At 49.4% G+C, this 23043-nt stretch overlaps 1 protein-coding gene across 8 annotated transcripts in view; it reads left to right on the forward strand.

The window, feature by feature from the left end:
* SYNDIG1L (synapse differentiation inducing 1 like) overlaps positions 1-22715 on the forward strand; it is a 54832-nt gene extending 32117 nt beyond the window's left edge. For 2 of the 8 annotated variants that reach the window (XM_074365247.1, XM_074365250.1), the window contains 5 exons: positions 332-2767; positions 16632-16804; positions 17006-17502; positions 18944-19084; positions 19224-20931. In XM_074365247.1, the coding sequence (XP_074221348.1) occupies positions 17086-17502; positions 18944-19084; positions 19224-19382 (717 nt within the window). In that variant the 5' untranslated portion in view covers positions 332-2767; positions 16632-16804; positions 17006-17085 and the 3' untranslated portion in view covers positions 19383-20931. Of the gene's footprint in view, positions 1-331; positions 2768-10565; positions 13652-16631; positions 16805-17005; positions 17503-18943; positions 19085-19223; positions 20932-21003 lie in introns of those variants that run through there. The other 6 variants (XM_074365254.1, XM_074365249.1, XM_074365255.1 and 3 more) reach the window with 6 other exon arrangements.
* Positions 22716-23043: the final 328 nt, after the last annotated feature.

Genomic DNA, 23043 nt, shown 5'->3' on the forward strand with positions numbered 1-23043 from the left:
CACCATTTCTTTCCTGGACTCTGCTGTAGCTTCCTCATCAGTTCTCCGGCCTCATCTCTTCACTCCAGCCTTTCTACCCAGAATTGCATCCTCTCCTGGCCTGCCTGATGAGTATCTCATCCTTTAATAAAATTCAGTTCAAATGTCACCTCCTCCAGGAAGCCTCCTGGGACTACCCCAGACAGTTTCCTTCTCTGTGCTCTTTTTACTTACTTTATGATAGCATTTATTTCAGTGTGTTCGAATTATTGGTTAACATGTCTATCTACCTCACCCCTTCATGGCAACTCCTTCAAGGTCCTGGACAATGTCTTATATTTTGTATTTTCAGGGTCTAGCAGGGAAGCTGACCATCATTACAGAGCAGGAAATGCTCAGTCGAGAAAAGAAGGGAATGGAAAATGGAATGGAAACTTTGCATAGTTATAGATTTTTCAGTTCCTGAGCCACCCCCTATATCTTGTGAAGGATTAAAGGTAATTTCCCTAAAAGAAACTTCTACTACTGTGTTGGTCCACCATTCTCTATCACAAGTTTCACAAGGTGCTGACTGCCCATACAGTTTCTTCAAAGCTGTGGAAGAGGCTTGGAATCCCAAGGAAGCAAAGGCCCAGGGAGATTAGGTGACTGCCTAAGGTCTCATAGCCAATTCATGGCAAAGATCAGACTAGAACTTGGGTCTCTTGGTGCCCAGGCCAATAGCCTTTCTTCAAGTTTTCCCACCAGGCAACAGCATATAATTATCAACATTAGTATTTAGAATTTATATGCAGCTTTTGCTTCACTGGCTTTTTTATTATCCTTTTGATTAGTAATTCTGTATGCAGCCCAGCCATGGAGCAAGCCAGTGTAGGGAGGGGAGAAACAGAGGAAGGCCAAGGCCAAGTAAGGGCCATGATCCCCTGTGAAAGGGAGGCCAGATGGGAGCAAAGGTGCAAGAGGGCACATAGACTCAAGGGACAGTGTCTTGTGTGTGTGTTGTGGGGAGAGGGGTCAGTGCAGCGGCTGTATTGGCCTCAGGATGAGTGGTCCAGGAGCCTTCCCAGTCTTGGGGCTTCCACTCTAACGGGGCGGGGGCAAGAATAGCAAGAATATATTTAACACTCAACAGGCTAAACACTACTACCAGCCCTGAGACAGACCACAAGGCTTAGGGAGTTCTCTGCCCATCTCTGAAGAGAAGGAAATCCAAGCTCCATGATGGGGGCTCCCAGTTCCTAAAGTGCATGCTAGGAGCTAAATGAAACTGGTCCAGATACTCCACTTCATGCGAGAGTGAGGGGGTTCTGGAGCCCGTCATTAATTGTGTTATGGTATCCTTAGCTCAGGGAGGGAGGACTCCCACTGCCAGAGCCTGGTTCTCAGTGCCTCCTTCCATCCCCAGCCCCAACTTTAGCTTTCTCTTGGGTTTACATTGCAGGCCCTTATTTACCTTCAGAAAATGAGAATCCTCTCCTCTCCCAACTTCCTGGTACTAAGGTGAGACCCAAGACCTTGTTAAAAAAAAAAAAATCCTCATCCACTCATAACATTCAAGATGAGGATATCTCCATGCTCAAAAAAGGAACAGAGGTGGGGGATTGGATAAAAAGCAGCACAGTCAGGGAGACAAAGCAGCTGGAAACCCTGGCTGATATCTGAGAATACCAGGTACCCCTATGGGAGAACTGAGGGGAACACTCACCCACTGAGGGCCTATTTGGGGCCAGTGTGTCACATATGCTCCCTCACTTTGTCCTCATATGACCCCTATGAGGTGATTCAGCTCCCCCATTTTGCTAAGGAGAAACCTAAGCCTTTGAGAGGTTAAGTAACTTATTCAAAGTTATGTAGTTAATAAGAGAGACTCTAGGACTAAATCTTAGGCCCACAGTCTTTAAAGCCTATGCACTTCCCAGCACAGCACTGTTATCTCTAAATCAAGAAATTTAATCCCTATGAGCCTGGCATCTTTAAGTGTAAAATAGAAAAAAAAAAATGCTGCCTCATAGAGTTTTTAAGAAAATTACATGAGATTATATTTGTTTAAAACATTAAAAGCCAGCAGGGTGTCTGGTATGTAGTGGAGCTCAATAAGTGCTTTTTGTTTGCTTGTTTTTCTTTTTAGGGCAGATAATGTTAAAACTCAGGGCTTGGGAGCCTAGGGGCTCCAAAATGCTTCAATAAGACGGAGCACCGCCCATCGCTTCTGGGGGAATGCGGGTACAGGGTGAGGAAAAGGGCTGGGAAAGGGGTCTCAGCTCCAGGAACCAGAGAAACCAGTTCCAGCTGCGCGCCCCTCGCTCCACCGCCTCCTCTGGGCTCCCCCGACTTCCCGCCCCGCCCCGCCCCGCCCCGGAGCGGGTCCGGAGTGCCTGGTGGGCTGATTCCGGAGCGTAGAAAGGAGCACGGAGGCGAGAGGGAGGCGGCGGCGGCGGAGGGAGGCAGGGAGGCGGGGGACCCTCCTCGCAGCTCTCCCAAGTCTGCGCGGAGCCGCCTCGGGCTGGGCTGAGGGCTGCGCGGCGGCGGCGGGGCCGGGTCATGATGCGGGGCTCCCGGGACCGCGCCGGGCTGGGCGGGTGGCGGCAGCGGCGGCGGGTGGCGAGCGGGAGCTGTCCGCGGTGCTGAAGCAGTGGCGGCGGCGGCGGCGGCAGGGACCCGGGGCCGGGAGAACAGGCGCCCTTCTGGGAGCTTCACCGCGGCCGCGAGGCGGGGGCACCGTCGCTCACCAGCTCATGCCGAGCCCCCAAGCCCCGAAGAGGAGGTGGGACTGTTCTCCGCGGGACAGGTAAGGAGCCGTCTGGGGGCGCAGTGGGAGCGCAGAGCTAGGCACCAAGCCGGGATTGAACTGGGGAGGGCAGAGGGACCCCTCTCGGGGATGGGGGCTCTTACTTCCTGCTGGCAGCCCGAGATCGCGCCAAGTCCAACCCTCCCCCTCTCCCTACATGCTGGAGATGCTGGGAGGACCCTGAGGGACTGGGGCCCAGACAGGCACCTGGGTACCCTGACCCTACGCCACCAGGCCTTGACTCCGAACTCAGGCAGCTCTGAGACACCCTGCCCACAAGGAATTTATGAGTCTCCCGGGCTCCTGGTACCCCAGTCCCCACCAAGGTTCTGGGACACTAGGGAAATCTGAGCCAGCCTCACTAAGTTCCCTTCTCCTCCTTCAAGCCCGCTCATCAGGGTAACTGGGATGGCTGTGGATGCCTCAAGATTTCTTTGCCCCAGAAATGGCCGGTGGGTCAAGGGATGGGCCAGACCCATTTCTCCAGAGAAAGAAGGAGTTACCAGGAGATATCTCAATTTTCTTCTGTGGCCCTCTTGACTCTCATGGAAGGAGGCTAGTTTTGCATCACACTGCTTGGTGCATGAGGGCAGAGTTGGGGAACCTGAGTCCTGTTTTCCATTATGTGACTGAATACTGGTGACCTTAGACAGAATCTCCATTTGGAGTCCTCCCTCTTTCTGGCAAGAGTGTGCTGAATGAGCTCATTCAGGCTTGCAAAGTGCTTCCAGTTCTTCGGAACAGAGTTCTCCGAGTAGCAGAATGTGGCGATCAAAATAAAACTGCGTAGAGGAAGATTGGCCTGTCCCTGTGGTTGACCACTGCTTTACCCTCATCCTCTCAACCCAGCACAACTTCTCCACTGCCAGTTGTAGAAAGAGCACTAGACTAGGAGTTCCTGGCTGGGTGCTGGCATTTGGCATTTACCAGCTATAGGCCAGTTACCTGAGCTCTCTGAACCTCAGTTTCCTCACACCTAAAGTGGGGATAAGGTAGCTGCTCTGTTCACCTCAGAGAGCTGCCTTAGGAATCAATGAAAGAATGTCTGGGGTTGAAGGCTTGTCAACTGTATGTCACCATACCAGTGTGAGCTGCTGTCACTATTTCCATCCACCTACCAGGCCTGCTGGCTGTGACCTGATCATTGCCACCCTTACCCTCTTTTCTCCCAGCCTGGCCGTGGCTCTCTTTGTCCTTGGCCTTCCTGGGGTTCCAGAGTCAGTGAAGCCCAGCTTATAAATCCTGAGTTGACAAAAGGGTTCTCTCCCCTTCTCTTCTTCCATCATCACCTATAGAGGACAATATAGGGTGACAGTCTGACTCACAGTTTGTTTTTGGTTTTTTTTCCAAGAATCACAGATCTAGGGAAACAGCTCCTTGAAGGCAAGGATTGTGTTGTTTTCATCTCTTTGCTTTCCTCCACACCTCCCCACCCCCATAGCACCTGCAAGATAGTAAGGACTCAGTAATTGGGTGTAAAATAAGAGAATGAAGTTTTAAAATAGCTCAGAATAAAAGCATTTGACTGGAAGTCAGGAGCCCTGTGTTCTGGTCCCAGATCTGCCACAGACTGTCGCAGGCAGCTCCCTTCCCCTCTGTGGGCTTCAATTTTGTCATCTGTAAAAGAAGAAGGTTGGACTAGCTGAATTTTAAGATTCCAAGCCCTGATGTCCTATGGGGCTCTCTGAGGGCTGTCCTGAGCTTACAAATCCCCAGTTCTCCTTGAACACAGAGTACCAGCTTCATTAACCTGGTTGGAAAAGGAAGTTAATGTCCTTTCTGTGAAGAATGGGATTTTATTAATGGAGTGGAAAGGAGCAAAGGAAACAGAAAAGGCTATTTATGTTTTTGGTATTTTCTTAAGATCTCCCTTGTTCCTTATTTCCCTGAGAAAGCCATGAGGGTGTACAGAGTTGCTGAGCTGGGAGGGCCTCTGCATCCAAGCCAAGAGGCCAGGAAAGCACTCCCCCCACAACATCCCATGCAAGTAGCCAGTCCTTGGCCATCTCCTCCCAGGGACCCTGCCTGGCTTGGATCCTCCTCCTAAGACTAGAGGAGGGGACAGTCAGGATAGATCTATCCCTGGTGGGGAGGTTTTTTTTATATACAAAAACAAAATGAGCCTCTCTGACAATAATTTTTCTCAACTGTGGCAGGCCTGGCTATGTTCAGAAAAACCTTAGCTAATTGGCACTTGGGTAGAGCTGAGTAAGCCATGCCAGTGACCTCCCTGACTTACCCTGCAAGCGTCCAGCCAGGGTGGGGGAATCAACCCCTCCCCCATGTCAGCACTTTCTGGCTCCCAGCTGTTGGTGCAGCACTAGCGAGAATCAGCTCTCTGGAGTTAATGGACAGTCACTAACCCTCATAACAAAGTGACGACAACAGTGGCAGCCGAAAGCATAGAAAGGGGCTTTATTTTCTGCAAGACTGGTCTGCTGCTGGGGCTAAAACAATGTACCACCCCTCTTTCTGCAGCTGTCTGGGTGGACACCCCACCCCCAGAACTGTCAGGGCTCAGGGCACCTCTGGTCACCGAGGCAGACACATCTGGCTCCTCTCCCAACCAGGAATACTAGCCCCTGGCTACTTCTTATCTGGCTCTCCAGCCCCCTCCCTATTGAGGCTTCTACTCTGACCACCTTTGCAAGGCCTCCAAGGGAAGAAGAGAGTCAACCCTGGCACATGATTGGTTGATTTTGGTTACCTGGGGCTGGTGGCGAGGTGGGGTGGGTGGCAGGGAGATCTGAGGAAGAGGGAGAGATCAGTGTGACATGGTCATTAAGAAATGGTGTGTGTGTGTGTGTGTGTGTGTGTGTGTGTGTGTGTGTGTGTGTGTAAGAAAGAGATTGAAACTGAAATACAGACATGCAGGCCCCTTCCCCTTGTGGCACACACAAAATGGCAGAGAATATCTGGAGAAATCTGTACATTATTAATCACTTTCCAATTCAAAAGGTCAGTTCATCTTTGCATCCTAGAGGGACTTTCAACCCTAAAGTACACCACTCCAGGGAGAAAAAAGCAGAAGGAACAGGCTACAATTTGGGAAGAAGAAACATCCCAGAGCTCTAAACTTTTGGCACTTTACAGCTCCTTTCCTTTCTCAGGGGTTTGGTGGACAGCCTGCCTGGAGCAAGGTCCCCTCTGCTGCAAGCCAGGGGACACTAAAGACTGATCTCATCTCTGCTCTTTGTATTGAGGTCCTCTCTTCTCTTGCCTCTTCCCTTATCCTCTCTTCTCCATTCTCCCTGCAGCTGCCACCAACCACTCTATCCCCTCCCCACCAGTCTCACCCCTCTGCCCCAAGCAAACCAAGCAGGGAATGAGAGCCTGATGCTCCACTTCTCCATTAGATGTGTTATCTTCCACCATTAGATCCGCTGTTTGCTTATAAGTGGTCGGGAATGAGCTGCTTCAGTGGAGAGACAGGTTGTTTCAGCAAGAATAAAGATCTGATTTCCACCTGAAAACAAACTAATTTGAGTAGTGGTGTCACCAGTTTAATCCTCCCAGCAATTTTCACCTTTCTCAGCCCCAAACCCAACCCCTAGGCAAGTGGATTATGTTCTAAGAGAGACCAGTCCAGCCCACAGGAGCCCAGGGTGGCAATGGATTAAAAAGAGGGTAGACTGATGTTCCCAGGAAAACAGCAATTAAGAAGACTCTCATGGGAGTTGGGAAGTGCTCCAGCTGTTTACCTCTCTTTCCTGGGTTTCTCTCTCTGCCCTCTTCTTCTCACTCTCTGTAGGTCCTTCAGTCATTCTCAGATCTCTCTCCAGCCCTGACCACTACCCGGGACTTCAACTCCATACATCCAATTGCCAGGGGAGTTTCTAACCTCGTATCCCAAAAGCACTTCAAAACCAAACTTGTCGATTTCTCCTTCCCATTCTGCTCTTCTGTGTGTGTGTGTGTGTGTGTGTGTGTGTGTGTGTGTGTGTGTTTGTGTGTGTGTGTGTGTGATTTTTCCCAGTTAGTACTTGGTAGCCCTTTTCAATCTAAATATTCTTTTTTTTTTTTCAGCTCAGGAAATACTTTTTGCTTTCACTTCTTTATTATTTTTCTCCTCGAATCTTTCTATTGTATCTTTATGACACTCCTATTAGGTGGATGTTGGGCCTCCTGGGACTCTCCTCCATGTCTTTTAACTTTTGTATCTTCCATCTTTTTGTCTTTTTGCTCTGTCTTGGGAAATTTCATTAACTTTTTCTTTTATATTAAAAAGTTAGTCTTTGTGTCCATTCTATTATCCAGTTTCTCCACTGAATTTTTTTTGGGGGGGGTGATTTTTTTTTTAATGGAGGTACTGGGGATTGAATCCAGGACCTTGTGCATGTTAAACGTGTGCTCTACCACTGTACTTACCCCACTGAATTTTTGAAAATTTAGACAATTATTTTCAATTTCCAAAACACTTTTTTGTTCTTTTATTGTTCCTCTTTCATAGCAGCTTGTTCTTGTTTTATGGATGCAATGTCCTCTTACATCTCTCTGAGGATATGAATTGAAAAAAAAGTTAAAGGTCTTTTCTATAACTTGAATGACTTAGGAATCTTATGGGTCAATTTTCTGTTTGTTTATTTAATCTTTCTTTTATTTTTATATAGCTATTTTTCATTATCTTTTGTTGTTCACTCAGAATTAATGAATAAAGAAGGTGTTCACTAGCATAGGCAGCTGGTGTGGATTTCCTCTGAAGTTGGATAAGTTTGTTTCCCTAATAGGTTTCTCCTTTAAATGAGAATTGTTCTTACCTCTGATGTTTGTATTTGAAAGTTTCTCTGTACTGATTTATTCAATAAGAAATCTCATCTGCTTTTTATCTTCTAGAAATGCCTCTGTGTTTCTGGTCCACTGATATTCTTCTCTGTTTTCCGGTTTTGTTGTGATTTTGTTCTTTTGAAAATATATGTCCTATCATTTTAATGGAAGCTTAAGATGGAGCAGAGGTGGTCATTTGTGTTCAGGCTGCCTGCTTGAACCAGCAACTTCCCCATAGACTTTTTGTCTAACTTGGTGGCATCACCTTCTACATAGCTGATAAAACCAGAAACCTGGAAGTCGTTCTTGCTCCTCCCTCTCCCTTACTCTTAGTTAACTGCAAAGTCCTATTCATTTAGCCCCCTAACTACACCTCAATCCATTTTGTCATAGATCAGGTTCAGCTCCTCATCCTCTCCTGCCTGCATTTTTACAATGGTCTCTTAACAGGATTCCTAGCTTCCATTTTCACACTCCTCAAATCCTTTCTATCCACTGCTGCCAACCAGAGTGCTCTGCCTAAAACACAAATATGACCATATTACTTCCTTGCTACAACCATCTTTGGCTCCCCACTGCCCAAAGAAAAAAGCTTCTCTGCAAGGAGTAGGAGGCCTTCCCACCTCTCTTGCCTCCTTCCATCAATACCAGGCCACCTGGCTTCCCCTCTGTACCACTTCCCCAGGCTTCTGTGCTGTTTTCTCTGCTGGAAATGCTCTTTTCTCATTGTCTCACATAATGACTAATCTTCTTCCTTCAAGACTCAGTTCAGATGTCCCCTACTCTAAAAGCCTCTTCCTACTTCCCACCGTCACCTTCACTCTCATCTCAGGATAGGAGTCCCTTACCAATTCAACCCTAACACTCCATGTCCTGCTAGCACAACTTACACCATGGCAAGGAAACTTTGTATTTGATAGTCTGTGTTTCCCATCCCTCCTCAGAGAAGATACCACTTCTTGTTTATTTTTGCATTCCAAGAACTGGTGTGAACCAGTTTGAAATGTTTGTTGTGCAGAACTAAATGTGCCCCAGCCAGATGTGCTCCATCCATCCCAGATCCTGGAAAGTACTTTCTTAAGGAGGAGCCTCAGCACATCTAGCTCACCCATTCACTATTTCACTCATTCATTCATGAGATCAACTGTTTATGGAGCGCCTACTATATGTCAGACAAGAGGCTGCAAGTATGAGGAAGTAGACACAATTCCCACCCTCTTGAAGCTCACAAGATCTGATGAGGAAGAAAGACTAATCAACGAATCACACGTATATAAATAGAGACTGTGATAAACTCCTTGAGAGGAAGAGCTGGAGCTTGGAGAGCAGATAACCAAGCAAGCTAAATCTAGGCTGAGGATGTAGGGATGACCTTCCTGAGAAAGTGAATTTTGAGCTGAGAGCTGAAGTATTGTGACGTGTGTGGAGACAATGCTTCTGAGAAGCATGACCGTGAAGTAAAGGAGAGAGAGAGGACAGGAGCCAAAGGGGGGAAATGGCAGAGAGGACAGATGTTCCAGTTATATGTTTCTGCCTAACTACCTCAAAATTTGGCAGCTAAAACAGTGGACAGTTTATTATATCTCACGAAATTGGGGGTCAGAAATTCATGCAGGGTTGAGCTGTGTAATTATTCCACTCTGTGTGACATGGACAGAGGTCACCCAGTGGTACTCAGCAAACAGATGGGCTGGTTCAAACAATCTAAGATGGCTTCACTCACATGTCTGTCATCTTGGGGATGACCAGAAGGCTGGGCTCAGCAGGCTCCATTGACCACAGCATCACACACATGGCCTATCCAGCATGGCGGACTCAAGGCTCCAAGAGTGAGTGTTCCAGCAAGCAAGGTGAAAGATGCATGGCCTTTTATAATGTGGCCTCCGAAGTCACATAGCATCACTTTTGCTGTGCTCTGTGGTTGAAGCAGTCACAAGCTCACTCAGATTAGAGAGGAGGGACTATATAGACCCCTACCTCTCAATGGGGAGAAATGTCAGGCTGTCAGGTTTTATAGTCATCACAATTTCTTTTTTTAAACCAGAGAAACTACAATATGTTTAAGTGCCATTAGGAAGGGTCAAGAGTTAGGAGCATTTGGAGACGGAAGAGAGAGAAAGGATAATCAACTGTGTTTGCTTCCTGAGGAAGCAAACTGAAGAAAAGAAAGCTAAATTCTCCATTTTCCCTTGCTTCTGCCAGCCTCACCTCCTCTACCCACCCCTGACCCTGGACTCTTTCTCTCTCTACTATCAGATACAAGCTGCAACCATGATTCCAAGCTTCCAGGCCAGAAATCATCAAGCCCAGCCCCAAGCTATCTGCCAACAGCCATCAAAGTTATAGCACTTCACAATTTACAGAGCAGTTTACATATTATCTGCCTAGAGGATGGTCTAGCGCCTATTCTTAAAGAAGGCACCTCTTCCCTGGATTGTAATCAATTCTATTTAATCTCCTGCCCTGCTAGGAAGTTCTGGCTTTTATCTATCAGATTAGAAGCAATCTCTCTTGTTGCACTGAGAAACAGTGGTCAGCGATTGAGCTTCTTCACAATGGCTCTATATTTATTTGAAGCCAGATCTTAAGGTTATCTATGTAGCCACCCCTGGGCTGCCAAATCACCCCAAATCTCTTAATCTCTTCCTAAAACTCCCATTTCCCACTCCCTTCACTGAGCGTCTGGTTTTGACCCTTTCAAAGCCAAGTCCTCACCACTCTCACACCCACACCGTTTACCATACTCCTCTACACATTATGAAAGGTAGGCTCTGAAAGGAGTAGTAAATGACAGCCCAGGCTTTGGACTCAATTAAACCTAGGTTCAAATCCAGGGTCTATTACTGTTTAATCTTGTGCATGTTACTTAATCTTTCTGAGCCTCAGTTTCCTCGTCTGAAAAATGGGAAATATTAACAGCCAACTTCATCAGTGGTTGTACAGTTTTGAGATAAAGTGTGTGAAACATGGGGCTCATGTAAGGATGCAGTAAATAATAACCACTATAATTTTACTGGGTTCTGATAAGACTGGCCCCATCCCAAGGATAATGACCCACCTCCTTGTCCCACATCACACTGTCCCTCCCTGTGGTCTCTTTTTAACAGTGTTCGTGGTGCCTCTTCCCAGGCATTTCAGAGTCCACCAGGTAGGGCACACAACAAATCTCTAAGCCACCCCCTGCAACTGATCCCAGAGAACTGGATGTTGTCTGGGCCAGCATGAGCTCTGATCAGACAGACCTGGGTCAACTGGGGCTCTGCCACTCTCCAGCTGTGTGATCTCAGAAACCCTATTTAACCTCTCTGAGCTGCAGTTGCCCACCATGTGAAAGAGGAAGGATTGAGATACTGCATTTGAAGCACCTGGCTTGGTGTTCAGAACAAAGAAAGCACTCAATAGATGGCAGCCAACACAGAGTGACACCAGAGCACAGTGACTCTGGAGTCAGACTTCCAGGGCTTGTGTCCAGCTCACCACTCACCAGCTGTGTGCCTGTGGGCGTTTATTTCTTATGCCTCAGTATCTTTATCTGTAAAATGGAGAGAATGTTTCATAGGGTTACTGTAAGGATTAACTGAGATAATATATAGCATTTAGAACGGTGCCTGGAACACAGTAAGAACTTAGTGTGAGATTTTATTATTATTTCATACTTTTACTTTAAACATTTTTGTATTTTTAAATTTAAGGTACATTGCTTATAAGCAGCATACAGTTGGATTTTGCTGTTTTAAAAATCCAGTCTTTGTCTTTTTTTTTTAATGAGTTTTGAGATACAATACACATACAAAAAAATCACTAATTTTAAGGGTACAATTCAGTGAGTTTTGTAAAAATACATACAGTCATGTAACCACTACCACAATCAAGGTATAGAACAGTTCCATCACTCCAAAAGGTCCTCATGCTCCTTTACAGTGTATCCCTTAACCCTGGCCCTCAACAACCACTGATTTGCTTTCTGTCACTATAGTTTTAGCTTTTCTAGAATTTCTTATAAATGTAATAACATACTATGTGACTATCTTTGTCTTTTTGGGGCAATTTTATTCTATTCATATTCAGTATAATTACTGATATAGTTGGGTGTATATCCAACATCTTGTTTGTTTTCTATTTGTCTTGGTCAGTTCTATATTCCATTTTTTCTATCTTTTCTTGCCTCATTTTGGATAAATAAGTATTTCGTTCTTTCATATTCCCCCATCTATTAGCTTCCTGGTTGTACATTCTTTTACTCTTCTTTCAGGGATTATCGGAGCAGTGGTTCTTGAAGTGGGTCCCTGGACCAGCAGATTCAACATCACCTAGGAACTTGCTAGAAATGAAAATTCTCCAGCTCCATCCCAGAATCAGAAACTGTGAGAGTGGGAGCCAGCAGTCTGGGTTTAACAAGTCCTCTGGGTGATGCTGATGAATCTTCTCACCGGGGCCCTTCGTCTTGAACAGGCCCCAAACTCTGGTTTTTCTCCTGGCCCCTGATACTGCTAGAAGGAGCCAGTGGTGCCAAAGTCAGGCTCACCTGTCTGTGTTCTCTTCCCCCTGGAATCTTGGTGCTTTGGCCCCTCAAGTTCTTGCTTCCTTGGTGATTCTTCAATGCCTTCGTGTTTTTCCCTGGCTTTTCTAGCTCTCATTGGCAGGTTTGGTGTAGCGCAAGTTGGTCTGTAATTTCTGAAAAGGAAGCCCTCCGTCCTATGGCTATTCTCCCACTAGAATTATAGAGTCAAAGTGAGCATTTAGAACAGTTCAATTCCTGACATGTGTCAAAAAGCTCAATAAATGGAAGTTCTTCTTCTCCCAGTAGAATCCCAGGGTCGTATTGAGCTGAGCTGTTAAAAATCGACTCCTCCTACCCTTTCCACACATTTTATAGATAAGCCAACTGATATTACACTGCATGACTAGATTCCAGTGGGAAGCTGCACTTGGACTCCAGTGGATTCCTGGATGGCTTTCTGTCCTAGTCTGGGAGGTGGCAGTGTGGTCTCCTTCCCTAAATCAGGGTATGGAAAACCTGTTCTCAGCTCAAAAGGGAAAAAGCCAGGGACTGTGGCCTCACAGATCCACCTGTCTCCCTCTCCTCTTGTGGGGCCCAGATCCCCAGCCACAACCACAAGTTTGGAACAATCTTTTTACATTCAGAATCCCAGACATCTCATGGAACAGAGTGCACATGTGTGCACACACACTCACAGAGGCATGCTCACCAGCAAGTGTTTGTGCCCAGTACCACACACAGTACCACACACAGCCTGGAAGGACGCACAGTCTAGGTCAGACCAGGCAGCAAAGGTGGAGATGAAAATTGCTCTGCTTTGAATTCTGGTCCCTTATTCCAGGGAGCAGAGAGAAGCAGCCCTAAGCAACAGGCCAAAGGATCAGGCCAGAACTTCTGACCAGGACTCAGGGCTGGCCCCTAGGGTCAGTTCATTGAACTCCTGGGTGGCCTTAGCAGGTTATGGGAAGAACACGACCCATTAGAGAACTGTGACCCTTGGCTGGACTGCGAGCAGGTGGGTGCTGCAGCCCCTAACTTGGTTGCTTTATGGAAGTGGAGGTGTGTGTGTGTGCATGTGTTGTGTGCCTGTCTGTGCATATTAAGGTGAGGGTGGGGCAGGTTTCGATCCTGTGCTTGGCCTCCAAACCCAGAAGGAACGGCCCAGCCTGGGGCATTTAAACTGATTTTAGATAATTTGGCTCAGGAGAAATCTATTAATTTCTTTCTGGTTCAAAAGTAGTGCACACTCATTGGAAAAAACAAATGTGGAAAACAGAAAAAAAACATGGTGTAAAAAAAAAAAGAAAAGAAAAGCACCTGTGCTCCCACCCCTGGAGATAATCACTGTTGACATTTTGGCAGAGTTGAGATTACACGCGCATACAGTGTTCTTTTCTTCTTCTCACTGAATCTGCAGAAAGCATTTTCTCACATTATTCCTCTTTGCAAACCTGTTCGAAGGCCTTGTACTGCTGTGTTTTTGCACCATAATTCACTTAACTTGTCCACGATTGTTGGATATTCAGGTGCTTTCCAGTTTGTCCTTATTGTGGAAAATCCAAGATCATACATCTTTGTGCCTGAAGTGCTGAGAAGTTCTGCCTAAAGGCATGATTGGGGTATGTGCGTGGTGGGGTAGGGGGTGATCCAGGAAAGGCTGTGTGGCTTGGGTTTCAGAGGCTCAGCTGGGTGTACTTTGACCAAGAAAGGGTGGCTGGTAGGAGCAGAGGGGTGAGTTGGGACACAACCACTCCTACCTGCCCTGGACAAATGCCCTGCAAATGCTCCTGCAGTCTCCAGAGCTCCGGAGCCTGATTCCCTCCTTTCCTTCTGGAGGATTAGAGCTTGGCCTCCTGGCGAGGCAGGGCACGGGGCAGGGGTGAGTTTGATGCATTCATTTGTTCTGAGGGCCCTGGGGCTGGTCCCCCCAACCCTACCCCCTCAGAAAGTCACCTATGTGCCTATGCCCACATGAATGGAAGCCCAGAGGGTGGGCAAGATGAGTGACAGCAGGGGGCAGGTGGAGGGACAGGGCTCGGAGAAGGGCAGCCCAGGGGGAGTTGAGAAACCAGGCAAAGACTCCATGGCCCCACAGTTCGTCTGGCAAACAGACGTCGTGCATTTCTTCTGCCTCCCTCAACCAGCTGGAGGGGCCATGGTAGGGAAGGTGGCAACTGAGCTCACTGGGCTCTGAGTGTGCTCATCTTTTCCTGACTACTGAAAGAGGGCGGTGAGTAGGGGGATGTCATTTCTGTGAAATAGAAGTGCTTCTTGAAGCTATGGGATCATGGAATGTTAGTGTCACCATCGACATCAGTGATCATTTAATCTAATCCCTCTTGTTACAGATGGGAAACTGACTGTAACTGTGCCAGGTCAAAAAGCTAATGGGGATGGATCCAGAGTGGAAACTCAGTGCACCCAACCCTCAGACCTATGAGCCTATCGTCACATGTCCTTCAGCTCCACATCTGTGGGTCACATCTGCTGGTGGTGGGGGAGGCTGTGACAGGGGCTCAGAAGATGCCTTCGGGGATTAGAGAGCCCAGTGCTGCTGGGAATCTACCCAGAGGAGCCCGGGCATGAGCTTGGCCCAGTGAGGCCTCTGCCTTGGGCACTCCTCGCCTGGAGGGAAGAGCCCCTCCACGTCACTCAGGGGCTCCCTGCATGTTTGACCCCTAAAGAGGAAGGAGGAGGGAGAAGTAGTGAGGCCCCTGTATTTGTCAGCACTGGAGAGTAGTGACCTAAGCTCTGCCATTTCTCAGCCCTCCTCTCTGCATGTGGAGAAGCTTCTGCCATAGCTGGTTAACTTGGCAACAGAGCCTCCAGACACATGGCAGTCCAGTACCTCCAGCACCATCTGTGCCCTCCCTGGTGAAGAGTTGGGCACTTGGACCACATGCTCTTCTTTACACCCTTCCAGGAGTCTTTGTTAGACATTCTTGGAGCCCCAGCCCCAGGGCCACACCTCTGAGGGGCTCAGAGCCTCTGAGACAAGGGCAGCCTCTTCTTGCTCCTCGCTTCTTTGCCCCCAAGCAGGCAACAGCCCACTTCCACCCTTCTAGCAGCCCAGCCAGGGGAGCCCAGCCCCGCCACAGACACCCCCTCGCCGCCCTCCCCCAGGCTTGCCTGGCCCTCCTCCTCCCCTTGCTTTGTCCCACTCCCTGGACATTATTTCTGGGGCTATGCTCTGTCTTTAGTTTCCCTAAGAACCAGCTTTCGAAAATCCAGCCACTCCTTTTGGGGCAGAAGTAGAAATGACCTTTGCCGGGCTTTGGCTGTGAATTCTTGGTGGAGAGTAAGACTGGGGAGGATAAACCCAACCCTGAAGACCGAAATATCTCCCCCAGTTTTCCTTTTACTGTTAGCAGAGCACCTGAAAGAAGGCCAGAAATGGCCCTGGTCAGGGACGGGGTGAAGACAAGTTATGAAGCCCAGAAATAAGCACAGCAGCCCCTCCCACTTACAATCTACAACATACTTGCATCTCAGCCATCTCTTTCGACCCTCAAAACAATCTAGTAGGGGAGAGGGGATATAGCTCAGTGGTAGTGTGCATGCATGCATGAGGTCCTGGGTTCAATCCCCAGTACTTCTCCATTTAAAACAAAATACAAAACACCTTGTGGGCAGGGATTGTCGACTGCACTTTACAGATGATCTTCCTGGAGATCAGGGCTTCTCAAGCCACCTGGCCTGCCCCTACTCTTTCTGCAGACCCCACTTCTACCTGCCACGCCCCGATTGTGGATTTGTTGTAGACACATTCAAAGGCTGCCTCTTCCTCCTTCAGCCAGCCCTGGGCATCTGCTATACTCTTGGGAAGGGCACATAGTGGGTGCTCAGGGCTGGCTGAAGGAGGAAGAGGCAGCCCTTGGGTGTGTCTACACTTCCAGTTGGCATGTGCAAGTCCAGACCTCAGCACCCAGGAGGACTTGCCCCATTTCCCACAATTTGCCTTAGAAGTGAGATTAGCCAAAGTGCATCCCTCTAAGGCCATACCTGGGGAGAAGCATCCTCACCCAGGAAGAGCTGACTTCTGTGACCATGTGGCCTGTGCCGTGCTAGGAGCTAAGCGTGATCCCATCCAACCTTAAAACAGATCTTCCCTCAACCCAAAATCCCACCTGCTACCAAGTCCTGTTAATATCTCCCAAGACATTCTCCCCCCTTTTCTCCATCTGCCTTACTGTTGAGTCTTAGTTGTCCTCAGCTTACCTGAAGCCATGGCAAAGCGTGGCGTCATGGTCAGCCCTCTCCAGGGCACTCCCCACACACAGTCATGGGATAAAGCTTCAGGACCCAGATCTCATCCTATCACCCCTGCCAAGAACCCTGAAGGCCCCTTAGGCCTAAACAGGGCTGCACGGTCTGACCCCACGCTCCGTCTCACATCTCTGTACCCTGAGCCACACCAGCCTTCCCCTAGGCTCCCAAACCTACCATCCTTTGTCCGGCCTCTTCAGGAAATATGTTCCTTCCCCCCTCATCTTGTCAACTCGTCTTCTTCCCTCAGATCCCAGCTCCAAACCCTCCCCTGCGCCTCTATGTCAGTTCTATCCATTGTCCATTCTTACACCCTCTGCTATACTTCTTCAGGGCAGGTGTCTTCACCAGACTGTAAGCTCCGGGAAGACAAGTCTGCATCCTTCTTCCTCTCCTCACTTCCTGCCTTTCTGACCATCGCATCCCCAGCATCTGCACAGTACCTGACCATCACTAATGCTCCATAACTGTGTTGCGTGGATAAATGAATGAAGCAGCTCTATGAGGTAAGTACTGCTGCTCTCCCTGATTCACAGACAAAGAAACGGAGGCTCTGAGAAGTTGAGCAGCCAGCTTGAGGCCCCGCGGTTGGCTGGTGGTAAAGGCGGGGTCTGAGGCAGGTCAGACCACAGAGCCTGTGCTCTTGACCACTTCCAGCCCTGCCTCCAGCATCCCGGCCTCAGTGTCAGTCTGTCTTGCTCTCCCAGCAGGCTCTCTGAGGACTGCTCAGCTGGCCATCAAGTCTCGGGGCTCTGGGGTTCCCCTCCCCGGAACTGCCCCCAGAACCATGGAGAGTCTGAGTGAGCTACAGAATCCACTGCTGCCTCAGAACCCCGCGCACCTCCCTGGCTCCTACCCCTATCCCGAGGCTTCTCCCCACTGGCCGTGCCAGGAGAAGATCTACTCCTACCTCCTGGGCAGTGCTGGCCCTGCTCATGCCCACCAGCTCCTGGACCCAGGGTCCCTGCAGCTGGCTGTGGAGGCCTGGTACAGGCCCAGCTGCCTCCTAGGGAGGGACAAGGTCAAGGAGCCCAGGGAAGGCAGCTGTGAGACCAGCTTCACAGAGAGCAGGGAGCCCCAGGCTGGGCCTACGGAGCAGTCCACAGAAGCTGGCCCAGCAGAAGAGGATGTCACCATCCAGACTGTGTCCTATGGGGTTCAAGAGGAGTTGCAAGGCCAAGAGGATGACCAGGAGGAGGAGGAGGTGAGTCCATGTGTTTAAAATGCAGATTCTCAGGCCCGCCTCTGGGTGTTGAGATTCCATAGGCCTGGCTCAGGCCCATGAATCTGCATGTCATCAAAGAAAAGGCACTTCTGACACAGGTGCTGTCCACGCTTCGAAAACACTAGCTTGGGCTGACTAATTTTTTTTTTAATGTTTATTGCATTAGGATTTTTTTTAGAGTATCTTTCTATTGAAGTATAATTGATTAACAATATTATATAAGTTTCAGGTGTACAACATAGTGATTCACAATTTTCAAAGATTATGACTCTTTAATTTTAATAGCATTTTTGTTCTTGTTTTTCTCCAGCTTTATTGAGATACAATTGATATGTAACTTGTAAGTTTAAGGTATATAATGTGATGATTTGATTCACGTACATATTGCAAAAAGTTTACCACGATAAGGTTAGTTAACACGTCCTTCACCTCACAAAATTACCATTTTGCTGTTGTTGTTACAGTGAAAACATTTAAGATTGACTCTCTTAGAAACTTTCAAGTATGCAATACATTATTGTTAACAGACACCATGCTGTACATTAGATCCCCAGAACTTATTCCTCTTATAACTCGAAGTTTGTACTCATTAACATCTCCTTATTTCCCCCACTCCCCAGCCCCTAGCAACCACCAATCTATTCTCTGTTTCAATGAGTTCAGCTTCTTTAGATCCCACATATAAGTGAAATCATATGGCATTTGTTGTTCTCTGTCTGACTTGTTTAGCACAAAGCAGCAAGAATCATGTTGTCACAAATGGCAGGCTTTCTTTCTTTTTATGGCTGAATAATATTCCATTGTGCATATAGAGGTAGATACATCGGTCACATTGTCTTTATCCATTCATCCATCCATCGATGGACATTTAGTCTTTGAGGAAATTCACGTTGTTCTTTGTTTTTTAATTATATAAGTAATTTAAACTCAATACAGAAAACCACTCAGAGATCACTATTATTTCAGTGGATGATCCTCTAGCCCTTTTTATTCATATTTTTTTTCCTACCCTACTCTCCAAAAGAGATGTTGCTATACATAGTTCTATTACCAAATGCTCCTCTTTAAGCAGCAAATTTCCGTATTGCTCCACGTAACTTTTTTCTTCAAGGTGGTTTTTAAGGGTTACATAGTATCCCACTGTAAATTCTTCTATCACTTACTAACTCAATCTCCTAGTCATTTGGCACTGAGATTTTTTTCTAATCCTTCACAATTACTCTCCTAAGATGAACATTCCTGTATGTGTATACTTGTATTCTTTCCTGGTAGTAAATTCCTAAGGGTGGAAGCACTGGGCCATTGTCAAGGCTTTTGGCAGAGTGCTGGGTCCAACCCACACTCCCACCAATGGAAGTTGAGACTCGCTGCCAGTGGGTGATCCTAGGCCAGGTCACAGAAGCCCACTCATGTTTTACAGAGTGATGCAACCTCGACAGAGAGTGAAAGTGAAGACAACTTCCTTACGCTGCCTCCCAGGGACCACTTGGGTCTCACTATCTTCTCCATGCTCTGCTGCTTCTGGCCACTGGGCATTGCCGCCTTCTACTTTTCCCAGGGGGTAAGAGCCAGTGGGGCCCAGGGCTTCTGCTCTGGCCTCTCCCCTCCCCTGAGGGGCCTGGGGCCAGGGGCCTGGTGGGCTGGGGCTGTTTTGCTGGCCATGGTGATGCTCCCTTTCATCAGTGTCTCTCTCTCCCTAGACCAGCAAGGCCATCTCTAAGGGGGACTTCCGCTTGGCCAGCACCACCTCCCGCCGGGCCCTCTTCCTGGCCACACTCTCCATCGCTGTAGGAACTGGTCTTTATGTGGCCGTGGTGGTGGCTCTGGCAGCTTACATGTCCCAGAATGGCCATAGCTAGTGGCCAGGAAGGCCTGGCATCCTGACCCCACTGCTCTGCCCGAGGAGGTAGGGGGCTCGGGGTTGCAGACTCTCTGGGAAGCCCTGGCCCCTGCAGACAACCGATGAGGGTGTCTTGTCAGGAGGAGGCCTCCCAGGCTGCAGCCTGTGGGGCACAACCTTCAATTCTTACCCATTGCAACCAGCCCAGAGCAGGGCCAAGGGCACCCTCTCCAGGCCAGGCCATGTTGGGAAGCAGGAGAGGGTAGGCTGCCCACCAGGCCCTTCAAGCAGACCCTGCCTCTGGCTGGGAGCTCACCCCATTCTGCTCATTCCCTAAAGGGTCTGCCCTACAGGCAGCCCACTACCTAACCTCTCCTCAGAGAAAGAACAGATTACAGGGAAGGAAAGGGCTGCATAGAGGGCAGAGGACCTGACCCAGCCCTTTCAGCCCAGAGGAGTCTCCACCAGGGGACCACCTGAACTTCCCCAACTCTTGGCTGGCCTCGGCCAGCCAAGAGGGAAATACACAGAAACATAGGGACCCTTTGGTCTTTCTGATTCTGGAGGGGGCTCATATCTCCTGTGGGCTTGTAAGACAGTGTAGATTCTAGGTAAAGAAGGGGTGTCTCAGGCATGTAAACTTTGCACCAAGGGTAGGTTCTTGGAGCTTCTCTGTGCAGGGACGAAAGGTAGACGTGATAGAGAGCCAGGAGAGCCCTGAAATATTGCTGGACCACACAGAGCTCCCCACTCTGCCCCTGTTCCCTGCCCCCATCATCTTTTCCTGGGCTCCTCCTGGGGGTCTCTGAGCTGGCACCATCCCAAGTAGATAGCGAGAGAGTGCCATCAGCCCAGCAGCCACTAAGAGCAGGGCCCTCAGTCCAGCCCTGTGGGAATGCAGCTCTCATCCTGAGCAGTGAGTGTAGATGAGGGGAGGGACGCAGGCCTGGCATGGCAGCTGAGCAGCCCAGGAAGGCTTCCTAGAGGAGGTGAGCAAGAGTGAGGAGAATGTATCTAAGGGATACTAAGGGATAACTCTTAGTATTCGTGGGTAGGGATATGGCAGAAACCTCCCAAGGAGGGGCATTCCACGCTATTTGGATTATGCCTACAGCATGCAGGCTGGAGCCAAACTCAAAGGAGAAGAAGGTCAGGCCTTCCTCTGAAAGGCCAATGAGGTTTCTGACCTCTGATTCCTCGGAGGTCAGCAGTGGACTCCTGGTCAGCCTTGAAGCTTCTTCACTGGCACCCCTGCTCAGAGCTGCACTCAACATCCTCAGCCACTAGGGAACATCCAGGCAGGCAAGAGGGAAGCGCATTGGGAGGGCAGGTTCATTGGGGTTCAAGCTATAGGATTTCATTGTGCACAATCTGGGGATCTGGTCATTCCCAGGCCCCATCCAGAGCTTGGAGCTATGGATCCACCATCTTGTCCCACCATCTCCCCAACCCTAGGAGTTACCCAGCCCTCCACTCCCTGCACCCCTTGGTCTCACAGGCCCAGGATCAGCAGTTTTAATGTCCCATTATTGTATATATTTATCCTTGTAATAAACATTTATGTAACACCTGGTGCCCGCTGGGCCTCTTACTGTCCTTTGCCTGCCTCCACCTCAACTGTGTTCCATTCTTTCCGCAAGGCTGACCTCCATCCTCAAGCCCTCCTGGCCCCCAGGAGCCTTCTTGAGAGGACACGCCCACATCCAGGTCTTAGGAGGAGGAGTAGCCACTCTGGCTTGGAGGACTTCTCTGCTTGGAGTAGCCTGGATGCAGGGTGATGGCATCTATTTGATTCTGCAAGGCAAGGCAAGGTCCATGCTGAAGAAAGAGCCCTTCTAGACTTGAGAGCCTTGGAGGTCAGGAGGAAGGAATGTGAGCCAGGGTGACTGAGGCTTTACTGAGCTGCCTGGAGCACCAAGGAGCCCCAATACCCTGATGGCCTCTCTCGAGTCCCTCATATCTCCCTACTGGGGGCTGCTCACAGGTGGTGTGGGGAGGAAACCATCTCTGCCTGCCTCAGACCCCAGCCTCAACATGAAATCCCCAATAGCCTCTCGGTCCCGGGCCCCCAGGAGCCTGCCTGGGCTGGCAGAGGGACCAGCCCGGCCTCTAGGTCACTGCATGGAGGGCCTTAACACACCCACACCCATATGTGCCTACTTGTAAGACAGAACTACGCACACACACACATACTGCGTGGGCTGGGTACCACTCAGAGAGATTAGTGCGGTACATTAAGGCTGCTCTTGGGATAACGTTTAAGGAAGGGAACAGAAGGCAGAGCTCAACAGCGGGGAGGCCAGGCTGTGATGCAGGCCCAAATGACAGTCTGGGCCAACCCAAGGTGGGGACTAGCACCAAGATGCTCTTCAGAGTTAACCTAAGTGGGGACAAAGGGTCAGGCTTTTATACCTGTTTATCAATCAGTCACTGGATGTGGGCCACTCAGAAAAGGAGTGTGACGTCAGGCAAGGTGGCTTTCTTCAGATGGGACAGTTTCCAAGGTAGGTTTGCCCAGAAGACTGTTTACTGACAGCACCTGCAACAACTGCAGGACTCAGCCCGTCGTTCCTGTGGGGGCCTGAGCAGCACAGCACAGCACCCACCGCGCAGCAGCAGAAGCGCAGACTCAGTGGTGCCACCTAGATCCCCTCTGCATTACCACCCCACACTGAAGGCTGCTTCCTGGGAACTCTGTGACCCTTGGCCCACAGGCAGTACAAGCCAAAAGTGCCTTCAACCACTGATGGATGGGAGCTGGTGGACAAATACCCAGATTCCCTGCCCCTCTGGATGGGAGGACACTAGTCATGTTTGACACACTCTCGGGGTTCCCCAGTGAGACAGCTTCAGTTGCCTGCAGTGGTGATTTGCTTAAGAGCATGTCTCTCACTGGCTGCCTTTCTCTCCCAATTTTCTTTTTCACTTCCCCGCCATGCTTCCTGGGATCAGCTCCCAATAAACCACCTACAATGGAACCCTTGTCTCAGAGTCGGCTTCTGGGGGAACCCAAACCAAGACACAGACACGCACACGTGTACATGTCTATGCAGCATATACCTGCCCGCACCTACACACATACACACGGGCACAGGCACACAGCCACGCACTCCATGCACACATGCACAAATGCTGCGTGCACACACTTGCATGTGTCCACACATGCAGTACATGCACGCGCCGGGGTGAAACAGGAGACATGGTGGCTGAGGAGCCCCACCCAGCCCCGACTGCATTGCAGTCTCCCGATCCCCAGCCTGTCTGTGCCCTGGAGTGGGCCGTGGGCAGCACACACTCCAGTCCAGGCCCTGCTCAGACTGGGCAGGATGCCTCACAGCCCCCACAGCTCCCATTCCCTCTCCAGCCCTCCAGAATGCTGCTCAAGGCCTTGAGAGAAGGGAGAAAGCCCAAATGGCTTCCTATGTTCAACCCTCGTCCTGCTCCTCACGCTCCTCACCTGCCTCCCCTACCCCGAGCTGCAAATTGAGGCTCTGCAGGAGAAAATGGAATCAGAAACGGAGCTCCTAGGGGCTTCCCTCCCCAGCCCCCTCAGAAGGGCCCAGCCTGTGGAGCCTGGGCTTGTCCTGATCAGTCCCTGCCACTCGGGAAGGGCCCCCTCCCTGTCATGCTGAGGCCTGCCTCTGGGCATGCCTGGGGCACTTTTAGGCCTCCTGCTTCCC

The sequence above is a fragment of the Camelus bactrianus genome, chromosome 6 (genome assembly GCF_048773025.1).
Source record: "Camelus bactrianus isolate YW-2024 breed Bactrian camel chromosome 6, ASM4877302v1, whole genome shotgun sequence".
Classification (NCBI taxonomy): domain Eukaryota; kingdom Metazoa; phylum Chordata; class Mammalia; order Artiodactyla; family Camelidae; genus Camelus; species Camelus bactrianus.